This window comes from Falco punctatus, assembly GCF_963210335.1.
Source record: "Falco punctatus genome assembly, chromosome: 3".
Lineage (NCBI taxonomy): Eukaryota > Metazoa > Chordata > Aves > Falconiformes > Falconidae > Falco > Falco punctatus.
Genome location: NC_137582.1, coordinates 30,342,545 through 30,364,849, shown reverse-complemented (window position 1 = coordinate 30,364,849; position 22,305 = coordinate 30,342,545). Strand labels below are relative to the sequence as shown.

Genomic DNA, 22,305 nt, shown 5'->3' with positions numbered 1-22,305 from the left:
AAAGTGTGTTTTCTTCCTATCTCATTTTGCTCTAAACTTATAAAGAAATTCAGTGAATAATTAAACACATCAAACAATTGTGACTGTCCTGTTATTTTTTTTTAATTTGGCTTGCACTGTGATGTTCATTTGCTGAGTCCTAATTAGCGAGATGTGCAAAAATCAGTAGTCTCTTTTCCCAGATGATTTGTTGGAGTGATAATGTTGCAGAGACTGGGACAACAGATGTGCTATTCTTTCCCTCGGTTAGCAGTGGAGTGATTCTTGTACTGCAGTCCAAGTGAGTACAACGTTATTTTACCTAGCACGGGATTATTGCTGAATGCTGCTAACTTTTGGACAGATTATGCTGGACTATTCAAGAAAAGCACAATAAATTACGTTCCCATTCTTTTGTCCTTTCCCAGGGTTTGAATTCAGTTACACTCCTCTTAGAATGCAGTGGCAGTTAGTGAAACGCTGTGCGTGGCAGGAGTATGTTACATCCATAAAAGCTGCAGAGACATGTATGTTCTCAGTGTTTAGTGGAAAGTTCTTGGAGAAAGTTTGTCTTGTGAATGCATCTCCTCTGGGGCAGCCTTTGGAGTAAGGGTGCTGCTGGTTTTGAATGAGGCCAGAAAGAGCAAAGGAAGTATGTCTTCGTTACGGGCAGTGTGATAACTGTGGTTGCATTTCTCCATTGAAAAAATGCAAGAAGTTGGTAGCTGGGGGGCTCTTTGAGGTGGCCAATGCTAATTAAACAATCCCCCTGTGTCTTCTGTTTAACAACTAAATGTATCAGCTTTGGTAGATTCTGCAAACCCTTAAACAAAACCCCAAACCTTAAGTTTTTGAACCTAACTCTACAAAGTTGTTGTCTTACTGCAGTCAGCAAGAATTTGTCTTATGGCAGAAATCAGTTTATCTTGCTTGCTTGTTTGTGGATGAGCTTGGCAAAACTCAGGGAATGAGCATGGTCATCCTGAGAAAATTACTGATGTCTAGCAGAGGATGTCTATGAGCATGTAATTAACTGGTCCAAAGGGAAGGAACATGGCGAAAGTACAGAGCATAGCAATAAAAATACACCAATGCTGTCTGTGTAGTATAACCACAAATAAACAGTAACTCAGACTATAAAAGGCATTTTGCAGTTCTCTGTTAGTGTCCTGAGATAACCCGTCTTCTGTTCCTGGTTGTGTAAGACCTGCCTGTCTTGCAAAGAGAGAAGATATCTGTGTGATAAATTTTTTATTCATAGATGAAATCACAGATGATTTTTGTTGTTCCTTTGGGAAAATGACACTTCACTGTGAAGAATTTGTTGCTGCCTCGATCTCAAGGTTAGGGGACATGTGAATAGTTAAGGAGGGTAGCTTAATATTCTTATATTGCTAAAGCTATTGTTTAACTTGCTGTTTGTGAAAAGACCCATAAAGGCCTGTGAAGGGCTCCAGTTTGTGCTAGTTATGATGTGAGCTGGGCTTGGTGACTCCAAAACGTTTGTGCGTGTGGTTTTTAAGGGGGGTTGTTTGGTGTTTTTGGTGGTGTCAGTCCCCGTGCTGACACCCCCCACGCCCCCCCCCCCCCCCCATTCTTCTGCTGGTTTATCTGGTTTATGGATCCTAAAAATGTGGTTTAATCCTTTCACCTTTTGTGTGTCTTAATTCTGCATTACACAGCCAGCATTTCAGATGGCCTTTTATGAGTGCATGCCTGGTGGGTCATCCCCCCTTCTTGGGAGCTGATCAGAAAGCTCTCACAAAAATTATGTGGGTTGCCTCTTCTGTTTCCATTGATGAACCTGTGCTTCTAAGTGCCTGTGTAATTCAGCTTTTCCTAGCATACTCTGCCACTGTTACAGTGAAGCTTCTCTGGGGGAATAATGGGAGAAAGATCAGAAGTAGCAACTGCATCTACCTGACTTACATCTGAATTTCCCAGATTCTTGTTTATCTCAGCATGTTTCTTGAACAAGGGGAAGTCAAATGAGTAGTTCCTGCAACCTACACTGAGATAAAGATTTCTTGGTGGAAATAAAAACATGCTGAAACTAAGAGAGGACAGGAAACAAAATGAGACAGGGTACATATTAGATCTATGTCAGAATTCTTTGTATATTAAGGTAACTTCATTATGTCAGAGGCTTATTTTTCTTTATTTATTTTGAGCAAATGCTGGAAAATGGTCCAGAATGAACATCTTGAGAAAATGAGTTCATCTATTTTTGGTTCTTTGTAACAAACAGAAGTGGAAAGGTGGTTTCTTAGCTTAGATCATTCAGAATGCAGCTCGCAGAAGCTTTGGGTACAACTGTGGCATGTACTCCCAGAGGCACAATACTGGTGTAACCTCACCTTTACTCTCTCAAGAGCTGGCTCAACTGCTGGTTTGCTGTGTGGCTTCTGGTGGTGCGAGGTTAATTCAGGAATATCCTGCAATCAGTGTTCTGTGGCAGTCAAATGAGGTAGGTACTCTAGTCCCTTCTGGTATTATGATTTACAAAGCTATTTAGCTATTGTGAAATTTGCCTACTCCATAAAATGACTGAGAATTAGTGCTCAACTAAAGCTCCTGTAGTGTGCAATTGTCTGAAAATAAAGGAGGATTTTTCTTTGTATTTTGCATGTGAATATAATATGTGGATATAATGTATGCAAATACATGTGTATATACATATACACACACTCATACCTCCCCCCTACCTTCGTACCGGCTCTTATGCATATAACATCACAGACCAAAAATACAAGTATATTGTCATGATTCCTCAGGTCAGTGATTATATAATGAAAAGTATAGCTCTCCAGAAATACTAAATAAATACAAACTGAGAAGAAGGATGCGTGGAAATCTTAACAGCAAAATCTAGTAATAATTCTGCTGTGCAGGTCTGATTTACTCATATTTTATCCTTGTTAGCCAATTAATAAGTCCTTTGCTATTTGTAGAACAATTGTTTCCAAGTAAAACATATTTTGTAGAGTAGAAGCTAACATTTGCCTTTAATGTTACTGTTTTTTGAGGCAAATTACTTTCTTTTTCAAAAATACAGGTATTGCCATGAAAGTCCATGAAAATGGCAAAAGTGCTGAATCAAAATTTTTTTTGAGCTAGTTGTAATTTTCACTTCACTTGGGTGTAACTAATTACTGTTTTTTCAAGTCCCATAACAGCTGCAGCTATAGAGCTGATTTAAAGGTCTTATTTCCTATTGCTAATTTTTATCGTCCAAACTGCAGCCTGATTTAAATTCAAAGGAAAATGAGACAATTACATTTCCTTTGGTGAAGACCTTTATATCTTGGGTTTGGGTAATCTTACTTCCAGTGTTATAGAAGAGTTTTGCAACTACTCCAACTGATTTCAGGTTTTTGGGTTTTTTTTTGTCAGTTCAATTAATAGTATAGAAAACCCGTCACTTTTATGGGATTGAAAATTTGTAGTATCTTAAAAATTATAACTTTTAATGATAAGATGGATAAACTATTAAGCATTAAGTCTTGGTATTCAACACAGGATCAGTACCCCTGGTGCTGTACCTCTCTACAATGCTGCTGAATTTAGTCCTTCAGAGATACACCAGTTAATAAGAAATGGTCATGGATTTATGCAGTATAGAAATTCATATTTTCTTCCTGGGGGCACTGGATCTAAATTGCTCTGACATCTTTCTAGTGCAATAAAAGTGCTTTCCTGATTATGAAGATAGATATTAAGAAGCACTTTTATTCATGAATGGTTTAAGATATGTTTCTGTCCAGATGTTTTGCGTGAAGACATTTGATTTGGCATTTCTGGCAAATCGTGCTCCTAACAGAAAGGAGATGCAAAGCTCCTCCTGGATGGGAGCAGCAACTCTGGGTTTTGATTCAGTGAAGGATGTGATTATTTAAAGAGATGCAGCATTCCAGGGATGTTTCTGAAGACCACAACAAAGATCGTGTCCAGTGGTCTAAGTATCTTTTTCATTTGCTTTCAATAATTGTGTCTCCAAGTTGAGTTTACTTTCCTGCCAGTTCTGATCAAAGCATTTTCACTATAAACTAATTTCATTTTGGTCTGTCTGCCAATCCAAATAAGAAAAAGTGTTGCTGATAGCTGTATGATTTTTTTTCTTTAATACTGTTCTCTCTTTTTTTTTTTTCCTTTTTGTCTCTCCAACAGGCCATCTGTGGAAAAGGAAAAAAGAGAAAAAATGAAGTACATATTCTTAGTATTTTTCATTAATTTATTACCACAGTATCCTGGGAAATCTTTGAGAAGAGATGACAGTTACCCAAAAACATTTGAAGACATTAAAAATGAGATAGCTGGCTATAGTGATATTGCTAAAGCTATTATTGATCTTGCTGTTCACGGAAAAGCTCAGAACAGATCTTATGAAAGGTTAGCAGTTTTTGCCGATACCCTAGGACCTAGACTCAGCGGTTCAAAAAATCTGGATGCAGCCATCAAGTATATGTTCAGTGCCCTGCAAGAAGACAGGCTGGAAAATGTGCACCTGGAGCCTGTGAAAGTACCTCACTGGGAAAGAGGAGAAGAGTTTGCAATGATGCTGGAACCAAGGAATCACAGCATTGCTATTCTGGGACTTGGGAGCAGTGTTGCAACTCCACCAAAAGGTAACTTTTCATTTTGGAATTAAGTATCTCTTGCTTTTTAACGCCAAATGGTATTATACCCCAAACAACTTCTCTCAATGGTCAAACTGAAGTTTTCTTCATGCTATAATAGTTCTGCAAGACAGAATGCTATTTTTCTGGAACTTTTCTGTGTGACATGGTTGTGAATGATGCAGTTTGGTTGAACCGACTTGTAAAATTAGAGTTCAGTCCTGAACACCCCATTAAATCTATACCATTTTGTTTAACACTGTTGAACCTTGTTTGCAGAGATTCTGCTCCTCCATTGTGGTTAGTGGGAAACTTGTTCTTGTGATCTGGGGTTTTCCAGCCCTTCTTTGTAATTTTGGCCACAGAAGTTCTCCATGGGGTGTTCAGTTGACAGGTGATTTCTGCTCTTCTTGCTGTGCCCTGTCCTGCCAAGCTCGGTACTTCACTCTGGCAAAAACCAGGACAGCAGGACAAGAGAATCTTGCACTGAACTTGGAAAGTGCCAGCCCCTCGCTAAGCTTGGCAATTGGTATCTGCATGTCCTTTCCTTCCTCGTCTCATGATCATCTTGGAAAAGTCTTTGAAACTTGCCGATTACTGGTGTGTTGCCTTTTAGTGGATCATGTGTGATGCATTACTTAAGAGAACAGGAATGATGGTTGGCTGGGCTCAGCACAATTCAGGTGTTTTGAGCCCCAAAAGATTAGCTTCCTTGCAAATGAGATGATTTCTAGGATTCTCTTTTTGTATGCATTGATGTGGGGCTCTCAAGATTGCTATTTAAAGGCTGGATGACAATCTTGTTTTGTGATTGCTTTCCATAAATAACAATAGACTTATTCCTAGACCGCTTTAGAAGCATTCTTATTCCTTTATGAGAAAATAAATTCAGTTTAGGAAATAAAAGGTAACATGATACTTATAAATATTTTATTAATTATAATTTTTTGTGATAGTGAGCTTTCTGTTTGAAATGAAACAAATAATGTATAAAAGCTGTTTTGGTTAGAAAAAATGATACAGCCCTTCAAAACACAACAAAGTAAAACTGCGTAATTTAAGATACATTTGAAATAAATCTTACTTGGTTTGGGAAACCACTATTGTAAATTTGTCTGAGGTATTTCTATCATATTACTAAAGTAAACACATGCTTAAAACCCAAAACAAGTAATCCCATTAATGATACTCGTTTATCCCATGATATGTCTAAGACTTAGTGTTTTTGTAGGGAAATATTTACAGCAAAAGTTAAAGCTACAACTTCTTTTCTGTCCTTTCCAATCCTATTTCAAGCTTCCTAAAAAGGAAAGTAAAATTAAAATGGCCTTTTTGGTGCTGAGCAAGTGTTACTGAACCTGCAAAGAGAACCTGCAATTTCATCTTGATGAACACATCTTCACATCCCGAGAAGTCTGGTTTTCACTTCCCTTTCTCAGCTGGGTAGTGGTTTGCACGTACTTGGTCTTACTTCTAGGTTTGCCTTTTTTGATTTAAAGAGATACTGAATTTACATGTTTAAAAATGCTTATAGAGGCTAATGGTGTCCTCCTTTTTTGTCTGTAAAGATCTTAGTATACTGATGACTGAATGGTCAGGCTAGTACCTGTTGCTGGTAATGTCTTGGAAGTTAAGATGGTATTATCCAGTGCTGGTTTATACTGAGTAATATTTAAAAAATCCACAGTATTCTTTCTCACCTTTTACTTTCCTCTGAGATCTGCCATGAAGAGGTGTATGTGTTGGTGCTAGAAGACTGCATGGCGGTGAGGTCTTTCACAGCAGAGCATGCAGTTTCTCACACTTGGTGGAATCATTTTGATTAAATTACTTGCCCTCTGACTTAAAATCTATCCTACTGTTTGTGGCTGTTACAGTTTCTGCTGGTCTCATCTTGCTCTGTGCAAGCTGTTACAGGTTTTCATGCTTGAGAAGGCTATGTGGGGTAGCTGGTTCCTGGTGAGCTCTTGGCTCTCATTCTTCCAATCGCTGGACCCACCGCCTGGCTGACGGAAATGTCTGGTGAGAGCTGCTCATCACCAGCCTCTCTGGGCAAGAGAATTGCAAGGTGTGCTGCTCAGGGAAGTGCCCGTTCTAAAACTCACAGTCATACCAAGCATGGAATAAAAAATATGTGGTTAGACTATTAAAACCACTGCCTCATTGCTTTTCAGGAATTCATTTCCAGATCCGCTCCTTCTGCTCTAACCAGCAATTGTCGCCATGCCCTATTCCCTGAGAAAAAGGGATAGACAACTGCTCTAAATCACATCAGAAATATTTAAAAAATTTCCCTCAGAGAGGGAATATCGACAGTTCTGTCTTGTTTTAGCCAAGAAGCTGTGAGAGTGTGAGTCATCCTGTAATCAAAATAATGCAACTCAGTGTGAGATGCTTGATGCTGATTCTCCTGGCGTTGCACTGCTGTTGCTGTATGGGATCAAACAAGGGAGATCTACTGTTGCCATGCTGAGCTTTGCCAGAGAGACTCGTTAAAGCCCGAGGACTGGCTTCAGATGTCAACTCCATGATCTGATCATTGGTGCCTGGGTTCTGCTCAGGGGCAGATGCACCTTTCAAAGCTGCCTCTAAAGTGGACGGTGCAGGTGATCCCCGAAGGCGTTTAGTATTAGCTTGATAATTTTTGCGTGTTTTAATTCAGTGTTCTTACCAGGATATGTTTCGGACCCCTCAGTTTACACACCACTGTCTTATGTAGAGACCTGACAGATCCCTTCCTTGACACTACTGATGCCTACTTAGAGTCAGAGGGCAGCACTGGCTGGACTTTGTGTCTTTTAAGGCCTGGGGATGGGATTAAGATGAGAGGGGGTGACTCCTGCATCCCAGCAGGAGATACAGGACACCGTTTCTTGCTTTCTTACCCTCAGTTATGTCCTGTATTCTCCCTTCCCGTTATGAGCCTCTAAGCTTTGAGACCTGATGAGTTAAGAAAATAGGAAACATTGGCAGAAACTGAAAACACTGCTGCTCTCTGGGTGTGCTTAGTATTTCATGCCAGACTCGGTGGCCCCTAGCCCTCAGAGCTCCGTCTGAAGCTCAGCTCCCCAAACCAGTGCTCTGAAGGACTCTTTATTAGCATGGCAAAAGCCTAACAGCAGTTAGAAACCTGGCTTTGGATGTTGGAAATTCAGGGATTATTTTTGCTTCTGTCCGTGGAAATTCAAACCGGTGTTTCCTAAGAGTGACCCAATGGCCAGAGCACATGCTGAGGCTGCTCACTTTCCATTTCAGCATATGCCATGTGATTGTGGAAGAAAATCCATGATCCTTTGGGACAGGAGCAGGAAACCCTAAATAGTACCAGTATTTTAGCTGTAGAGCCTGAGCCAGCATTGACTCCAGCATACAAGGAGTGTCTCTTCCTGCAGATCTTCTATCTAACCCATGCCTACGGGATTGAAAACTTTATGGGATGCGGACAGAGTGTTGCCCTTTTATTGGATTTGCTGGGGTTTGCCCAGTTTTGCTCAGATATGAGTTTGGCATAGAGCTGGTTGGCTCACTCGAGGTTGGAACCATTCTGATGATGTGCAGGAGGCTTTTCGGTACTTTGTGATCTTGTGGATAGAATTCACATTTCCCTATTTTCTTTTTCAGGACTGGGCAACATGCCAGGCTGTCAAGTTTCCAGACTGAGTTTGATTTACACAGCAAAAAGGGACAGCACAGAAAAGGCTAGATTTTTTTTTTTTTTTTATTGAGGGGAAAAAAAAAGGCTTTCCCTTTCAGTGTATCTCAAGATTTGAACGTATTGGGTCAAGGAGAAAGTTTTCAGTTCCTTTGCTGTCTTTATAAGAAGGGAGTAACTTTCATGCCCATCTTAGTGACAGGGAGAGGAGAAGCATGAAATGCAGTGTGACCTGGATTTCCAGTATTCAGCAGAGTTTGAAAATGGTCACTATCTGGAAGAAATGGATTCCTAGGTAACAAATAGATTGAATGTTAGAAAGTGCTTGGTTTAGGAATCTGACGAACTGGAGGTTTACCATATTTAGTCAATGACCTTGTCTCATTTCCAGTGTTTCAACACTGGCAAAACATACAGATATATAGAGACCGTGCTGATTTCTGGTAGTACTGATTATATCCCCCAAATTCTGAGGAAAATAGATATAATTGTTGCTTTGAGAATCCCATAATTGAAGGAAAGTAGTAGTTTAGCAGATGTTTGACCGTAAAGTATCAAAGAATTCGTATTTTTTGCATGTCTTTTAAAATGCATTTTTTTTCCCCTGACGGGTGTCTCTGCCCTTTCATTTTAAATAAATACTGACAAGTAGAACCAACATCAGAATGCAGCCTGCCCAAAATGTCACCTCAAAAAAGGAAGTCTCTGGTTTCTATGTACTGTTTGTTGCAGCAAAACTGAAATAATGTAAGTATGAAGATGAGGTATTGGCAGACTTTTCCCTAGTTTTTGTGTGGAGTCGTGGGGTTTTTTTTTGTTTAACTATCAACAACAGTTGGTCCAGTCTTGGTCTTACAGAAGGCGGTGGGAGTTTTGCCACTTAGCTAATAAGAAAATAGTTCCAGCCTGTTATTTGTAACGTGAGGCTAATATCTTGAAGCTGTTGAAGGCATGTGCTCTTGCTTTAGGCTTACAGTCTTTTTAAGTCAGGGATGCTGCTGAAAGAAGTAGTGTGGCCCCAGTCCTGGCTGATGTATTTTTCTCCTGTATTGACCCTCCTTTTTTGTTTCTCAGTGGTGGATTAGGGAATTCAGCTAGATTAACAAAAGGCCAACAAGAAAGTTAATTTTCATGTGTATCAGAGAATTTACCCTTGACTTGTCAGGATCTTGGACCACTGACCTGCTGGGGGAGAAAGAGATCCTTCTGGAAGGATTTGGGTATCCCTTCTGATGAGGGGTTCAGTGCTGAGAGCAGGGGTTGGGAGAGTGGTAGGCATGAGAGCGCAGTGCATGGTAAAGCCCTCCTGTCTTCCCTGGATCCCTTTCTTTGTGCACGAGGAGCTATTGATTCACATCTTGAGACCATGAGCCTCAGTATTGCATGCCTGGATTGTTTATTATTACTTAGAACAGTGCTGCTTGCAGTATTATAATTATGCTACTATTTTTCTTGGAATATAAAAGGTGATGTCCATGAAGGACCTCAGACACTGTGTTGTTCAGTGGCCTGGCATCTGGGCCAAAAGTTAGTGCAGTGGGGTTTCAAAGATTTAGAGAGTAGGTGTAGCTGTGTGGCTTTGAGGTGGACGTGCTGTCTGGGAAGGACATGCATTCCAGTTGCTGCTTTACTGAACTGTATGGATTGGCAATGGCAAAAAAATGCATTTTCACATCTTGGCCCTTTTCAGTGTCACTGAGTTGAGGGTGATGACTTCAAGGATAAGCCCAGGCTGAAGCTTCTGCCTCACACTAATGGAGACAGGATTTGAACATGGTTTTCTGCATGCATGGGGAATGCCTACACAGCTGGGTGGCACTGTCACCTTCCCTCCCAGGGGATAGCCTGCAGTGACTGGCATCTTGACTTGCTAAGGAGGGAACAGTTGCCCTTGGTACTTCCTGCTTTGGGCATCTGTGTGCTCTGAAACTGGCTCTTCTGGATCCCATTCTTGGGTACCCGATTGTCCCCAGACTTGCATAGCAAGCCTGTGCCAGGTGCAGGCCTGCTCCTGGGAGAGCCAGAACTGGTGCCCCTGCTCTTTCCGTGTCCAAGGCTTCATGCTGGGGATTGGTTCCAACCCCCTTGCTGCTAGGATTTACTGCTGCACGGTAAGCTACATGTTACTGAAACCAAACTGTTCCAATGAGATCCAGTACTTGCTGAAAAGTTTGTCATATTTGTTGAAAATGTAACTATTATATAGTGTTTATTTTTCTCTGTGTTCTTAAATAATAGAGTAATACGTTTAGTCTCTGTGCTGTGCATCAGAGCTGAATAGACTCATATCCTTTTGGATAACTTTCCTATGTAATTTTAGTTTTGTGAAGTAATTCTCATTGCTGTTCCACAGAGTAGATGAGGTCACATTTTCCAGGAGTATATTCAGATTTTACAAAATCTTTCTTCCTGATAAAAGCCCTCTTCTTCATTTCACAGTTCCCCTAAAATATTTATTCTTTTCTTCATATTATAATTCTTGTATCAATAAATATTGATACGTGTTGATAGAGAAAATGTTTTTCTAGGTGTTAAATTATTTCAGATGTTCAGTACATGCTAGTAGTTTTTGAGGGAGAAAAAAAAAAAAGGGTTAATACGAATCTTTCATTTGTTTCAGCCTGACACCAAGCCTTAATTGCTCTGGTTCTGTGGAGGGAGATGTGGCATCCAGGGTATAAGACTGCCATTTTTACAGGAGCACTACACATCCCAGCTGCTACATTACAACTTTGTATGTGCAAATCTTTCCTGTGAGCCATGCAAAAAACCCTCTAGGTTCAAGTTACCTCTAGGTAACTCTGGGAAAGAAGCTACCTTGCAAACAGGCACAAGACAGTGCATGTGGGCCATTTCTGGAAGAAGCAGCAGCATGGTACTTGTATCCTGGGGACATGGTCAAGCCTGAAGGATAACCGCGTTAGCCAGGCTAAGGTCAGAAAAGCCTGGGGCTACCACCTGCATGTGCTTAGGGTCAGCATGGAATACAGTATACCTTGATGCGGCAGCTTCCAGGCTAAATTAGCTTTGTAGGAGAGCTTTGTGGAAATGGAGGAATCTGTGAAGTGGCAGCCATCCAGTAGACAAGAAATGAGGGTGGTTTGATGTTGCTGGTCTGTGAGGCAGGACTGTGATCATCGGGTAGGCTTCATGCACTGATCTTGTGGGGTGTTGGTGCACCTACTCTGTCTTCCTACCTTGAAGAAGTGTCTTGATTTCCTGGTCCTGGTGTCATGGTGCCTAGTTCTGATGAATGGGGAGGTAGCATTCTGTCTCCCTATTGCGCTTATAACCACAGAGACCAGGTCATGTTTCAGATATGTTTTTCCCAGTTTCAGAGTCTCTACCAGTACCAGAACAACTAGATGTGTTGTTGCCCTTTTGTGTTGGTATTTCAGGCAGTATTTTATGCTCAGGATGCAAAAACTTTATATATATAACACACAGGGAAGTTTAGCAGAGACTTGGTTGATGTAGTTTCCACCATTGCTGTATCTAGACCTAAAAATGCCGTATTTTAATTGTTTTAAACAAAAAATGCCTTGCACATCAAATTATTTGGCAGTGGCAGCTTCAGTGCATATGGATCGGCAGCATTGCTGTTCCATAGTGTGATTTGTGAGAGAAATCATAATTCTTATGTTAACACAGTGTGAAGTAAATGGAGTTTGGAAGGTACATAGGGGTGAGTGTTTCACTTGCTGTTACTGGAAAAAATTATTGTCAGATTAACGATGGCTGCATTTGGCTTTGTAACTAGGTCTCCAAGGGACTGTTGCTGTTAACAGGATGACAAAAAAGAGCCTGGGGGAAAAAAAGAGAGCAAGACCATAATTGTGTAATAAGGAAATTAGTATCCAGTAAGATTCAACAGTATGTAAATTATATTTCTTCCTGGGTTTGCTACATTCTTCTTTTAATACAGCAATTGATTATAGCTAACTAGGTTGAATTTCTGTGTATTTATGAGTTGAGTGTTTCTAAGTTAGTAATAAATAAAACCCAGTAGGGACTGGGTTCACAAATCTCAGGAATTCCTGATACTTGTGGTAAAGTCTTGCCATGTCTTGCCCTGGTGTATCCAAGAACAGCAACAATATTCTGTGGGAAGTTTCCTTGACATTTTAATAGAGATTCACCAGCTTTTAAAATCATAGAGTCACAGAATGGTTTGGGTTGGAAGGGACCTTAAAGACCAACTAGTTCCAACCCCCTGCCATGGGCAGGGACACCTTCCACCAGACCAGGCTGCTCAAAGCCCCTTCCAGCCTCTGGAACACTTCCAGGGATGGGACATCCACAGCTGCTCTGGGCAACCTGTTCCAGGCCTCACAGTAAAGAATTTCTTCCTAATATCTAATTGAAACCTACCCTCTTTCAGTTTAGGGTGGATTTTCCCTTTTTTCCCCCCCTTACTCTTCTTTGAAACCTGTTACTGACACAGACGGATGCATAGCTCAGATACTAAAATGGCTTAAATATTCACTGCATTAAATCTTGGCATGAATAAATTATCTCCTGAGGAATTCCCTTTGAACTAATCTATTTCTGGCATGATTGCTGGTAGATAGGCAGGTGCTAGGAGATAACTCTCCAGACAGAATTTTTCACACCAGGAATCAGACTTCTGATGTATGGCGATGTTGCAGACAGCTGATTTACAGGGTTTTAAATATATGTATATATATAATTGGACTTTCTGTAGCTAATAGAGTAACTGTAATCAGTCTTGCCTCCATCCTGCCTGAGACAGATTTTAGAGTTTGCTAATGCGTACCATGCCATTTATCTCAACTGGCCATTTATTTCAAGTGTGATCATCAAACTTGTGACGTATCGGAGTGTTTAGATAGAAGCTTACATTTTTGTGTACAGAGGACTTTATAATACATAATTTTGTTGGTAATTGAAAGTTGCCTGCTTGTTCCCACCATTAACACCCTTCCTGTACCTTAATTCTCAGAAGTGACAGACTACAATTCACTGTTCAACCTGAGGAATGAGAAGAAACGCATAGTACTACATAGATTCTTTTGCTCGCTCACCCGACCCAACAATATGTGTAATGTTTCACACGGCAAGAACAAATAAGCAATCTTCTGCTTCATACAGTCAGCCAAGTTTATCACGTTCATAATTCTGTCTTCTATGCTTCATGCCCTTTGCTTAGCTGATTCCCCAGATTCTCCATATTCATCTTCTGCACTGTGGGTTATAATCTTTGTATTTTGCTTAAGTAAGCAGCGAACCCAGCTCCCTACTTACATGGGTTTTCTGAAGACTTCTGTTCAATAATGCACAGCCAGGCTCTGGATCAAACAACAGCAAAAGTAGGAAAGAGATAGAACAGGTTTTGACATGGGAAGCAGAGCCATGAGGCGCTGAATTGGTAGGAGATGCTAGACAGAGTTTTGTTAATTTGGTTAAAGGCTCAGTAAGGTGAGGCATTTCCCATTTTTAAAAGGAATAATTAATTCCCCTTAAACTGATAAACTATTGAGTTTTTCTGTTTCATTTCTCCCGTTGAACAGGAGGTCTTAGGGTGGTTTGTGTATGCGTGTCCACATTTAAGATAAACATTGCTCTTGTCACTTCAGTAGATGAGACTGTAATGATATAAAATGGAACTAAAATGCAAATAAGTCATTGAATTAGTCAGAAATTATACAAGAGTGAAGTTTTACTTTGTTAAGTTAACTTAACCTTGTTTTTAAGCAAAGTAAAGAGAGCACAGTAGTTAATGTTTTATGTATACCGTGAAGCCATTAAGTTAAACTTGCAGAGAGAACCTTTGTTTTGCTTTGTCAAAGGATAGCTTTATTTAGCTTTTTTTGGAACATTCAAAAGTAGAGATACTGGGCTGGAGGTTGCAGCTCTGTTTTCATTCCATTAGCTTTAATTCCCACAAAACTCACTGTACAAACTCCTGATGCCTGTTGTCTAGGGAGGGCCGTAAATATACTTCTCCCTGAAAATTTTTTAGGGATTATAGGTAGTTACTAGCTGTCTGTAACATTCTTTAAAAACTGTCCAAAAAATTGGTGTTTGTTCATTAATGCAGTAAAGTGTAGTTCTAGAAGAGTTGCATTCCTTGCTTCTGTTGATGGACAGTCACTAACACAGTATGTGCCCTTCCAGTGCCTGCTGTGCAATCCAAGTGGAGCAATGAGGAGCGCTAATATGAAATACAGATTGCAGTATCAGTCTACTTGAGACCATGACTTTTCTTGTGGAAAACAAAATTTTGCAGATACCTGGCTTTACTTCCAGTGGCATAGTTCCATGCCCAGAATGATCCTGTCGCTGGGATGCTCCTTAGGTAGGCAGCTGAACCTGCAGTTCATCAGAAGCAGCTGGAGTCTGTTAGCACACTCAGCTACCTGCCAACAACAACTAGTAAAATTTGAATGTGATTCTCTGGGTTGGCTCTCTGTGCCTCTTTCTGTAAAGCTAAGAATCTGAATAGTTACTCAGTTAAAATTTTTACACTGCTTACACTAAGTTCTGTAGCTAAAAGTCATGGGCTTTTGCTGTAGCAGTAGATGTCTGTTGCACTTTTAGTGAGTGGTGAACTCTTAAGAAACCAAACTCTTTTTTTTGTGTGAAATAGTTTTGTTAAGGTTTTGTTTTAGTACTGTTAAGGTACTGTAGTTTTATCTTGAGGAAGCCATAAGCCTGGGTGCACTGGTGCTGGGAGAGATGATCTTCCTAGTTTTCTATCAGGTCTTGTGAAGTATAACAGTCTCAAATACAAGCCTTTGAAATCTTGAAATCTCCAAATAATTCTTATGCCACCAAAAAAAAAAAAAGGAAAAAAAAAGAAACAAAGATGACTTTCAAGGGGAAACATTTTCTTCTTACAAACATACTAGTTTGACTTCTTTGACAAATCCTTGTTCTAAACATTTTTTTATTAGTTTTAGTTTTCAGTGACGTATTTTGTGGCTTGTAGGTGAAATGTACAACACTAAATTTTAGACATCCGTTACTCCTTCTATATTTAGAAGTACCAGCTCAAGTTGTTAAGCAGTTTCTACTTATCGCTGTAACCAATCAACAAAACTGGGTTTTAAGCAGAGTGGTCATTTTATGCTATGAAATATATGTCCTCAGTTAGTGTTCTGAAGAGTTAGAAGGATTCTGTGGCTTTGGGAAAAACTGCTTATCTATAAAATCCTTTGTTTTTTCAAGCAAGATAATACAGCATTTAAAAACTATTTCAACTATTGAAAACAAAGAGCTGGGTGGGATCTAACTTACCATGTGGGAACAGTTCTGCAGAAGTACCTGCCTGTGTTCTCTGTATCATAACTGGAAAAGATGGGCTCCTTGGGAAAACGCCTAGACGGAGATCCAGTAGAACTGTGGCATTCTCCTGAATTAAATATGAAGATTTTTTTTTTATAAGCACACTGCAAAATTTGTTGAAACTGCAGAGCTTTAATTTAATTTCATTTATGGATTAAATAATTTTGTGTTTCAATCTAAAAATATGTGCTTCCAGTTGTCTTACGTTAAGCCAAGTTGTTTAGCAACATATCAAAACAATTCCATGAAAAGATTACTATCTTTTTTTATTAATCCCATAGGCAGTTTTTGCAAATGTTTTTGTACTACGAATGATTGCAGTGAAGCATTACAGTACACGCACAGAACAGAATTCTCCCTGTGTATCCTTCTTGCCCTTCAAGTTATGTTGTAATACCAACCTGATATCATGGTTTACAGAACTGTGTGTACTTGGTTTGGGGTGCTATTACATCTACTTAGTACCAATCCCTTATGAAGTATTTCACATAGTATTCCTTTTCCAGTAAGAAGTTAGATCTGTTCGCCTGTGTTCTGCACACTGCATGCTTTTCTGTCTCTTAAAATTGGCTCTAGGAAAGTTATAAGTTATAGGAAAGCAATGTTAAAGCCACTGTAATACTTTCTTTCAGGAATTACGGCCGAAGTCATAGTGGTAGCTTCTTTTGATGAACTGCACAAAAGAGCTCAAGAGGCCAAGGGGAAAATTGTTGTCTACAACAAACCTTTCATCAGTTATGGTGAAACTGTGCGATACAGATCACAGGGAGCAGTGGAAGCTGCTAAAGTTGGAGCAGTGGCATCCCTCATTAGATCCATTGCTACTTTTTCTATTAATAGGTAAGCATTTTTCCATTTTCTCCCCGTGACTTGCATTTCAGCGTTTAGTTCACATGTCATTTCTGGGCAGGCATTTTTGTTCTCTGTGACTTAAATATTGCCGGTTATGAGTGGGTGTTTGGTTTTGAAACTGTTGGCTGCACAATTGTTCTTTTCCCCTGTGCTTTGTCATTCTTTCAAAATGTTTTCATTTTTTATTACTGATCCAAATTTTGTATATTTAAGAACTTCCTGCATTCTCAAGGCTGCCATAAATAATCTGAGATCAACCAAAATCAAATGTCTTTGGTGACAACATGCACTAGATTGTCAGTGATGTTATGAGCTGATCATTCTCTATATTTGACTAGAATGTAAGTATACAGATTTTATCGTATTGGTCATTTTCCTAGCACAAGACTGACTTGTCTAGATGGAGTAGTCTGAATATAATTATCTAGAACACTTTAGCAGTAAGGTTTGTAATTCTCGTGTTGCTTTTTAAGTAAGGTATGTTGAAATAATGATTTTTAAAAAATTAAGTATTTTTAGACGTCTTAGAGCTTTTTTAGTCTTCTGGTTGGTAACAGAATTCCTTATATTATCTGGTGATTTTTTTCAACTCTGACAAAAGCTTACACTGAAAATGCTCGTACATTATGAAAAAGATTAGTTGAGGCATAGAGAGGAAGTGGAGTCCAGCTATAAGGTAAAAGGGTGACAGGTACAAACTGTCCTTTAACATAGTTTTTTTAAAACTTTACACAGTTATTGGTGAGCTTAATGCCTGCAGTGAGCTTTGTGTATTAGCCAACTGTCTGCAATGAGAGTTCTGGTCATGCAGACTTAGACAGAAGAGCTGGACTGAGAACTGCAGACAGGACAGAACCATCTTCCTGCCCACCCTCCTGAACCTGTGCTGTAGTCTGAGCAGGAGTGGCAGGGGCTTTAAGTGATGCCAAACACAAAGCTTGACTGTTTAAACCATGGAGCTGTGTTAATAGAACTGCTTCCTTAAGATAGCATGGAAGAGACTCATGCAGTTTATACAAAAAGTGTGGTATTTTGTAACATTGTTCTTTTTTTGGCAAATACATGTTTAGAGCAGTACAGACTTCTTATTCCTTCCCCTAGTTGCCCAGTAGCTCTTTACCCACGGAGTTGTGAGTCACTGGTGGTAGTTCACCTGACCCTGAATGTGTGGCACATCATAAACTGGAATTGTGTTCTGGTTAGATATCAGCATGATTTTTTTTAATCTCTGCACTTAGGTTTTCTTTCTACAGAAGTCTAGGTTGGTAGGTGGGACAGGGTGGTATGACTTTGGGTCTTGCTTGAGGCTGGGGCTGGGAAGTGCTGGGTCAGGCACTTGGAAGCATGCTTGATTCCACCATTTCAGACAGAACATAAGTGGTCACATCTCAGCAGCGTGAGAAGTGTGAAAGCATCACTATTAGTGATGCTTCAGGAAGTCTGAGAAGTGCAGTAATGCCAACTAACTGTATTGGATCATGTGCAGAGGACAGCTCTGCTGCCAGTGTAGTTGCTTGATAGCATCTTTATATGCTCTGTATCCCCCTAAAGAAGCCAATATTAACTGTTTAAAATGCTTTCTCAAAAATACTTAGAATTCAGATACTATCCAAACTACACTAGTGTATTTCTTGATGCCCAACAAGTGTGATGTTTATGATACATTTTCTAATACTTAAGATTTTCTAATAAAGTTCATAGTAATGAACAGATAGTAGAATATGTTTCAAAAACAGTTTTATGAAAAAATTACATTGTTTCAAAATAGTCTTACTTGGTTTCATCAAAGAATATTGCAATCCATAGTCATATCATAGAATCATAGAGTAGTTTGGGTTGGAAGTGACCTTAAAGATCATCTAGCTCCCACCCCCCTGCCATGGGCAGGGACACCTTCCACCAGACCAGGCTGCTCAAAGCCCCGTCCAGCCTGGCCTGGAGCACTGCCAGGGATGGGGCATCCACAGCTGCTCTGGGCAACCTGTTCCAGGGGCCCACCACTCACCACCCTCACAGTAAAGAATTTCTTTCTAATTCCTAAACTAAATCTGCCCTCTTTCAATTTAAAGCCATTGCCCCTTGCCCTATCACAACATGTGCTCATAAAAAGCCCCTCCCCAGCTTTCTTGTAGGCCCCCTTTAGGTATTGGAAGGCTGCTGTAAGGTCTCCCCAGAGCCTTCTCTTTTCCATGTCCTTCTTATGTTGGGGAGCACAGAGCTGAACACAGGATTCCAGGTGGGGTCTTATGAGATCAGAGCAGAAGGGGAGAATTACCTCCCTTGACCTGCTGGCCACGCTTCTTTTGATGCAGCCCATGATACAGTTGGCTTTCTGGGCTGTGAGCGCACGTTGCCAGGTCTTGTTGACCTTTTAATCCACCAGCACACCCAAGTCCTTCTCCTCAGGGCTGCTCTCAATCCATTCTCTACCCAGCCTGTACTGATACTGGGGGTTGCCCCAACTCAGTCGCAGGACCTTGCACTTGGCCTTGTTGAACTTCATGAGGTTCACATGGGCCCACCTCTCAAGCCTGTCAAGGTCCCTCTGGACAGCATACATTCCCTCCAGTACGCTGACTGCACCACAGAGATTGGTGGTTTCATCAGCAAACTTGCTGAGGGTGTGCTCAGTTCCACTGTCCATGTTGCCAACAAAGATGTTCTGTTGATTATCTGCAAACCAGAATATGATCTAATGCTGTCCTTAGTTCTGGTGCCATGCAGAGGTGTTCATTTGAAAGCAGCTCTTTGTATCTTCTGTTGGCTGGACTATTTATGGAAGTGCATTTTAACATGTAATGGAAGATTTAAAGGTGAGGAGCAGAGGTGGAGACTGAAGGTAGTAAAGTTTATTTATTAGGTCTGGGTACTGGCATTACAGCTATTTCAGAATTGCATGAAAAGAGAAGAGAAACAGATGCCAAATGCATGTTTGTTTAGAAGTATTGAATCTTTAATTGGGGCTGGGAGCTGAGGTGTCATTCCCAAAAGCAATTTCAAATTTATATGCTGCCAGTAAGCGTTTTTCATTAAATGTGCTTTCTGTCCTTTCTTTGTTTACCTTCACTTTTGGGTGTTTTCGGGGTGTGGGAGGGATTGGTTAATCTATTTTTTCCTCTAATATGGGAGGTATTCAGGTTCAGTCTGTCACTTCTGCCACTCCACGATGCCTGGATCTGTTTGTCTTGTTTCTGACAGAAAATAGGTATTGCTGTAGGCAGGATGGGTTTTCTTATGCATGCCTTCTCCTATGTTTTCTCTTCATTATTAGCTGTGTGTCTCCTTGTCTGTCCTACCAATGTGCTGTGCTGCATGTGGTACTTCTCCATCAGTGGCTGGGGCACTGTTTGTTTAAGTCACTTGCCTTTTTGATTGACTGGTGGGGAATACTGCATCATTGCAGGGAGTAGCCTGTTGGAAGAGTGAGAGATGAGAGGTAAAAAGCAGATAAAAGACCTCTAAATGCTGTGAAAGTCAGTCTTGCATTTATAGTTATGTGCATATATATATACTGCTGCTTTGTTGACCAGAACCTTTACTTCTTGAGCCTGTGTGCATGTGCACCTGTAATATGAATAACTGATAATGCGATTGTGGCAGTTTTCCAACACATTCTGGAAACACCTTAGAAGAAAGTATCCTCCTTTTGCTACTGCACTATCAGTAGTACTGCACTATCATTTCCATCAGGTAAACGAAGGGTGGAACTTCACAATTTTCCCTAAATTATATCAGCTTTGGCGTGGTTTGTATTTTCACCCCTTTTCGACAGGGGATCACTTATTATTATTTACTTTATTTGCAATGAATTAAGCAGACTACTAGGACAATGGAAGCCACTTTGTGGTGTGATTTCTAGGTGATCTTGTAATGTGAATAATATTGGTAGCTTAAAACTAGGTACTTTCCAGTGGATTAACATATTAGGCTAATTAGGCCTGATTACTAAAGCTTACTGAATTGATAAAATCACACCGTGCATTAAAACTGTTCTCTGGCTGGCAGCTTGGTGACTGTTCCTTGTTCCAGAGATGGCAAGTGGCTCCCACATTGTCAGGGGCAAGAAGTGTGAAGGAAGCCTTTGAGCAGGGATTATGCAGGCAGTTTATTTTTCTTTAAGGTATGGTAGTATCGCTGTGGAGTAAATGAAAACACTTGGGAACTCTCGTATCTCAGCTCTGAACGAGGGCAAGAAGGGGTGAACTTGAATACATTCAGGAAAACTCAGTACTGTGTTTATATTAGGGCTCATGCCAACTCACTGGTAACAGTGAAGGACTTGAAGGATTTGTTGTTGAGTTTCAAGAAGAGAATTCATTTATTTAGGACAGAAATGGTAAGTGAATAGGAAATAAAATTAGCAATGTCTCCCTTGGCTTATAAAGAGATGAGAGTAGTTACATGGTTGGTATTACGAAGTTGTGTGGCAGTTGTGTCTTGTGGCATTGTCATCATGTTGTGTTAGAGTCAAATAATTCTCTTGCTACTTTATAGGAATCATGTAAGAGTGGGATTTTGTACTTAGGAGAAAGTCACTGTAACAGGTAGGTAATTTTCCCTGCCCTCCTCTGAAATGGTGTGTATATGACAGCCTTTTTCCCAGTAACAATTTCCTGAAGCACTGGCAATTTGGTGGTGAAAACATTGGAACATGGGTGTTAGGAATTAAGAGTAATTGAACTATTTTTAACCCACCTTCTCAAATAACACATATTATTGTAGTCGGTCAACAGTATCCATAGTATTTGACTTTTTGGAGAAATTTGGATGTTGACTTTTTTGCTTTAATAGCTTGACTGTACTGTGATTGATTGTCTTGTACATGTTAAAGTGATATATACATTTACTGTTGTATACAATAAACTGATGAGTATTTCCCAGTTTGTAGTGCATGTTTTTATAGCAAAAATACTTACTTAATTTATGAGGCACGGTTAAAATTGTGCTTGTAATAAGCTAGCCATAAGTCTGGTTCTTTTGCTTCCTAGCTGTATGTTTTTAGAACATTTAATAGATAAAAGGTATCCTTTAGCTATTGAGATGGTCCAGTGTTTATCCTGTGGTATGTGTACTCATGTGAATCTAAAACTATAAGTAAATCCTTTTGTTCCTCAAGAACCACAGATTAGTAAAGTCATAACACTGTCTTGTAATAATAACCCCTTGAAGGGCTCTAGAAGAAAGCAAAATTGAGTGTTTTTCAAGAACTCAAGAAGAAAGATCACAAGAATCCTCAGAGATAAATGCCAAGAACCCAATTACTAATTTTTTAGATGCTGCAGAACAATTTCTCCAAAATGTAAGAAATCCAACAGGGAACATATTACAAGGCCAAAATAGACCAAGTAGTACTTTGACAGTCTGGAAGCTGTTAACAAGGTCAAGTTACTTGACCAATACTTGGTCAAGTTCTTCTCTTTCTGGGATGAATTCAGCATCTTAGACTCATCTGAAGTAAGTAATTTCCTTCACTTTCTCTCCTGTTCTTCAGGCTACAGGTGGCCAAGACACAATGTCAGGTTGTGAAGCTCTAGTAACCCTAATCAAAAGCTGTGTCTGGATGAAAGCTGAATGCATGAATGGCATGGTGCAACTCAAGGTTTATGGCAGAGGTTGCCTAGATAGCCTGAGTGGATGCATATAACGCAATTAAGTGCAGGCATGCCAGGGCTGGAATTTCAAATTCACATACATTTAATGAAATGATAACTGTTGCTTTTCCTTTATCTTCATTTCCCCTTTTTGTAACCTCACTTGATTTGTTTTCTTCTACCACGTGGAGTCAGGTATACCTTTTTCTATATACATTGTACTCTCAAAGAGTATTTTCTTTTCCTCTGCTGTTTTCCCTTATATTCTTCACTGCTTTATAAACAATTAATTCCCTTCTCAATCTTA

At 39.9% G+C, this 22,305-nt stretch overlaps 1 protein-coding gene across 3 annotated transcripts in view; it reads left to right on the top strand.

The window, feature by feature from the left end:
• The window catches only part of CPQ (carboxypeptidase Q), a 179,675-nt gene that overhangs the window by 25,078 nt on the left and 132,292 nt on the right, over nucleotides 1–22,305 (top strand). For 2 of the 3 annotated variants that reach the window (XM_080378496.1, XM_080378495.1), the window contains 2 exons: nucleotides 4,147–4,604; nucleotides 16,188–16,395. In XM_080378496.1, coding sequence (XP_080234622.1) covers nucleotides 4,178–4,604; nucleotides 16,188–16,395 — 635 coding nt within the window. In that variant the 5' untranslated portion in view covers nucleotides 4,147–4,177. Of the gene's footprint in view, nucleotides 1–1,577; nucleotides 2,447–4,146; nucleotides 4,605–16,187; nucleotides 16,396–22,305 lie in introns of those variants that run through there. The other variant, XM_080378494.1, reaches the window with a different exon arrangement.